Source organism: Nannospalax galili, unplaced genomic scaffold, assembly GCF_000622305.1.
Source record: "Nannospalax galili isolate Female #2095 unplaced genomic scaffold, S.galili_v1.0 scaffold2241, whole genome shotgun sequence".
NCBI classification, from domain to species: domain Eukaryota; kingdom Metazoa; phylum Chordata; class Mammalia; order Rodentia; family Spalacidae; genus Nannospalax; species Nannospalax galili.
This window is the reverse complement of record NW_008344288.1, coordinates 229724-233927: the sequence shown is the minus strand read 5'-3', so window position 1 is coordinate 233927 and position 4204 is coordinate 229724. Positions and strand designations below refer to the sequence as shown.

The window sequence follows — 4204 nt, the reverse complement described above, 5'->3', positions numbered from 1 at the left end:
CATTTCTAAAGCATTAGCATATTTGTTACAATCACAAACTAATCTCCATTCAGAAAACTGCTTGTAAAATGTTTATTCAACATCTTCAGGATGTGAGCATCTGGAGAATCCAGTTAGTGGCAAAAAAGTTGTCCTTACTATGAGAAATGCAACATGGACATTATAAAAAGTTACAAATGCTCATAAACCCCCATGATCATCAAAATGTGACTGTCTTTGAGTACACCAAGTTGATACTTCCTCATGAGTCAGGAACTCCCAAGTTCTCCTCTCACAGGCCCATTGATGTTTTTAGTAATGTGGCTATGTCTGTAGGCATACTTCCTTTATCACCTTCATCTACTGTGGTCATGTCTTGTTCTAGTTTCAACTTCTGTTTGTTCTTTTTTTTTTTTTTGGTCTTTTTAAGACAGCCCTAGCTGTCCTGGAACTCACTATGTAGACCAGGCTGGCCTTGAACTTACAGATACCTGCCTGCCTCTGCCTCACTGAGTGCTGGGATTAAAGGCGTGCGCCACCATGCCTGGCTTTGTTGGTTAATTTTTAGCATGGATTCTTTGATTCTTCCTTGACTCATTAATTTAAAAACTAGTACTTCTTTTTTTTTTCGTCTTTTTTGAGACAGGGTCTCCCTGTAGCCCCAGCTGTCCTGGAACTCACTATGTAGACCAGTCTGGCCTTGAACTCTGCCTCCAGAATGCTGGGATTAAAGGCATGTGCCATCACACCCAGCTGAAACTAGTGCTTCTTTAGTCTGGCCCACTCTATGGCATCTGTCTTCTGCTTGTTTGTCATTGTAAGGATTGCAGTCAATATAGTGAAGTAAGACAACATTTACTGAAGTCAGAGTTATTCCTAATCATGTGGATTCTTTTTTTTTTTTTTGTCTTTTTGAGACAGGGTCTCTCTGTAGCCCCACCACGCCTGGTGTATGTGGATTCTTTTTTTATCCAAAGAGGCATCTTGTATTAAATGAGTATTTGATTATTTCATCTCCCTAGATCTAGGTTTCAGAAGCAGTTCGGTTTTATATTTCTTCTCCAGTAGTTTAGACTCATTGATGACAGGAGGGTGCCATTCATTTTTTGTTTCTATGTTCTCAGTTCCCAGCATAGTGCCTTATTTAGACAAAGTAAACTGGTTGAAGTGGACTGGAATGATAAACAGTGTCTTGTCTGCCTTAGGTTATTAAGGCAGCAGTGTCAGACCTGCAGAACCCATTTTTGTTTGTATAGTGTTTGCTCTGTGCTGTATAGAAAAAGTCTGGTTTGGAAGTGATGCTTTTTGGTTCTATCAGGTTAGATCATGTGATATTGCTGATATTTATTTGGCTATGAAAATGTTAGTTTAAGGTTGTTCAACTTCATGTCTTTTTTGCGTTCCTGTTGATTGCCATTGTAGGCAGCAGTAAGCTGACAAGCTTCAATTTCTAGTTGTTGTCAATCCTATGATTTCAACAAAACTAAATTGTCAACAATCTTGAGAGTTTTAGGAATCTGTTCCTTGATAGGAAATGGCAGTTATCAAATACTGATGTTTTTTGTCCCTGTGTAGAGCCTTCCCTCAAATACTGGCACCCATCATCTTCAGCACCTCTGTCTCCAATGTCAACATTTCCATTCAACTTGGAGATACACCACCTTTTGCCTTGGGATTCAATTCCATCTCTCTAGGTAAGGCTCAGGGATGGAAAGGGAATAAGAATTTGTCCACTGCCAGGAGTGATGGCGCAAGTCTTTAGTCCCAGCATTGGGAGGTGGATCTCCGAGTATGAGGCCAGCTGGACTACAGGGAGACCCTGTCTCCAAAAGACCAAAAAAAGAAAAGAAATTGTCCATTGGTGCAGCTACACCATTTGATAGCCACAGTGTCCTAATAGAATATGTCTTCCTACCTTTTTCAGATTACCAGCACCTCAGGCCACAAAGTATCCATCAACGGGGTGTCCTAACTGTGGATCACCTCTGCTGGCGTGTGGGCAGTGACTCCCACATCCAGCGGGCACCTCATCCACCTAATATGCATGTTTGGGGAGAGGCGCTTGTCTTGGACTCCTTCGCACTGCAGGTAGGTGGAGGCGGTGGTGACTTGGGGCCCACAGAGCTCCCAATTTTGACATGCTTCAGAACACTGAGTATGTTTTTGGCAGTGGGACATGCATTAGGGTATTATAAAACTCTGTATCTGCATGCTTTGAATGGGTTCCCTTTCTTTTCTAGGGTAGCTATAACCAGCCCCTGGGCTTGTCCAGCACCCAGTCAGATACTCTCTTTCTTGATTGTACTATACGAGGACTTCAGGTAGAAGTATCAGACATCTGTGCTCAGTGTCTCTCTCGAATCTTATCCCTAATGATTCCACAATCTGAGAAGTCAGCTGTCTCCAGGAAATCTTCACTTGGGGAATCTGTGACATTACTGTGGAAGATGGACTTGAAAGTGGAAGACATGAACTTGTTCACGCTTTCTGCACTGGTTGGTAAGTGGGTCTGCTGAAATGGGTAGTATGTAAACCAAGCAAATTATGCTGATTAGGTCTGCTTCTTCTCAGGTAATTTTATATATTGGAAACATGAGCTGTTAGAAAAACTGTCAGACTGTTCTGTTTGCTTGTTTTTTTTTTTAATTTTATTTGTACAAATGTTTTGTCGTCTGCATGTAGGCATGTGCACCACCTGTATGCCAGGTGCCCACAGAGGCCAGAACGGTGTTGGAGCCCCTGGAACTGGAGTTACAGATGGTTGTTAGCTACCATGTGGGTGCTGGGAATCGAACCCAGGACCTCTGGAAGAGCAGCCAATGCTCTTAACCACTCAGCTACCTCTTCAGCCCCCGTTTTCTGTAGAGGCAGTGTCTCACTATGTAGCACTGGACCTTGCTATGTAGACCAGGCTGGCCTCAAACTCACAAATATCTTACTGCTTCTGCCTTCAGAGTATGGGAATTAAAGATCTACACCATCATACCCGGCAACTATAGGGCTTTTTACTGTTTCTTAGGGCTCATTAAAGGCAAGTATTAAAGACATACAAGGACTGGAGAGATGGCTCAGTGGTTAAGAGCACTTACTGCTATTGCAGAAGACCTGGGCTCAGTTCCCAGTACCTATATGATGGCTAACAATCATCTGCAACTCCTGTTTCAGGGGATCTGACGCTCTCTTTTGGTCTCAATGGGCACTGCATGCAGGTAGTGCACTTTAACATACATGTAGGCAAAACACTCAGATACATAAAACAAAAGTAAATATTTAAAAACTAAAAAAGACATATAAGAAAAAGACTTAGCTTTGATGTGGTCACGAGAAAGAGACCCATGTAGGGTTTCCTTTTTTTCTTTTTTTTTTTTTTTGTCTTTTTGAGACAGGGTCTCCTTGTAGCCCCAGCTGTCCTGGAACTCATTATGTAGACCAGGCTGGCCTCGAACTCACAAAGATCTGCCTGCCTCTGCCTTCCAAGTGCTGGGATTAAAGGCATGCAACACCATGCCCGGCAGGTTTCCTTTTTATTGTTTTTGCCTTCTTAAGAGCTTTCTATGAAGCTCAGGCTGACCTCTAATTTGGACTTCTCCCACTCAACCTGCCAAGTACTGGGATTATAGGCATGTCTGGCTCCTACATAACTTTTTATTTTCTTGTATGTTGTCCTGGGGAGTAAATGATATATGGATAATGTGTAAATGTCAGGAAACTTCTTTGACTTTGCCAGATCTAGTTAAAGAGACAAAGGGAAAATTTTCCTTAAATGTTAAAAATAAACTTAGGGGAGGTATGGGGAATAAAGGTAGAGTAAAAGGAATAGGAAAGGAGAAGGAGAACAAGTTGTCATTTGAGAACTGTGAATTAAGGTTGTCCTGATTTTTGTATTTCAGGTGCTTCAGAGGTACGACTGGACACACTGACTGTCTTGGGCAGTGCTGAGACCTCTACTGTGGGGATTCAAGGGCTTGTGCTTGCACTAGTGAAATCAGTCACAGAGAAGATGCAGCCCTGTTGCAAGGCTCCTGATATCCCCACACCAGTGCTAGGCCTCTCCATGCTCTCCCTCACCTATCACAGCAGCATCCGCTCTCTAGAGGTAATTCTGTGGGGCAGTGGGGCCAGGCTGGATTTTCCTACCACGTAAAGCCTTTCTCAGTCTTCTGGACTAATGTTGTTAAAGAGAAAAATGGTCCTGGTGTTCCTTTCATTTCCCTCCCCTCTGCCT

At 42.8% G+C, this 4204-nt stretch overlaps 1 protein-coding gene across 3 annotated transcripts in view; it reads left to right on the top strand.

Annotated features, from left to right (window-relative positions):
* Window positions 1-4204, top strand: part of Kiaa0100 (KIAA0100 ortholog) — a 37469-nt gene that overhangs the window by 6051 nt on the left and 27214 nt on the right. For all 3 annotated transcript variants that reach the window (XM_008840596.2, XM_008840597.1, XM_029567142.1), the window contains 4 exons: window positions 1555-1673; window positions 1904-2067; window positions 2220-2478; window positions 3870-4075. In XM_008840596.2, coding sequence (XP_008838818.1) covers window positions 1555-1673; window positions 1904-2067; window positions 2220-2478; window positions 3870-4075 — 748 coding nt within the window. The remainder of the gene's footprint in view (window positions 1-1554; window positions 1674-1903; window positions 2068-2219; window positions 2479-3869; window positions 4076-4204) is intronic.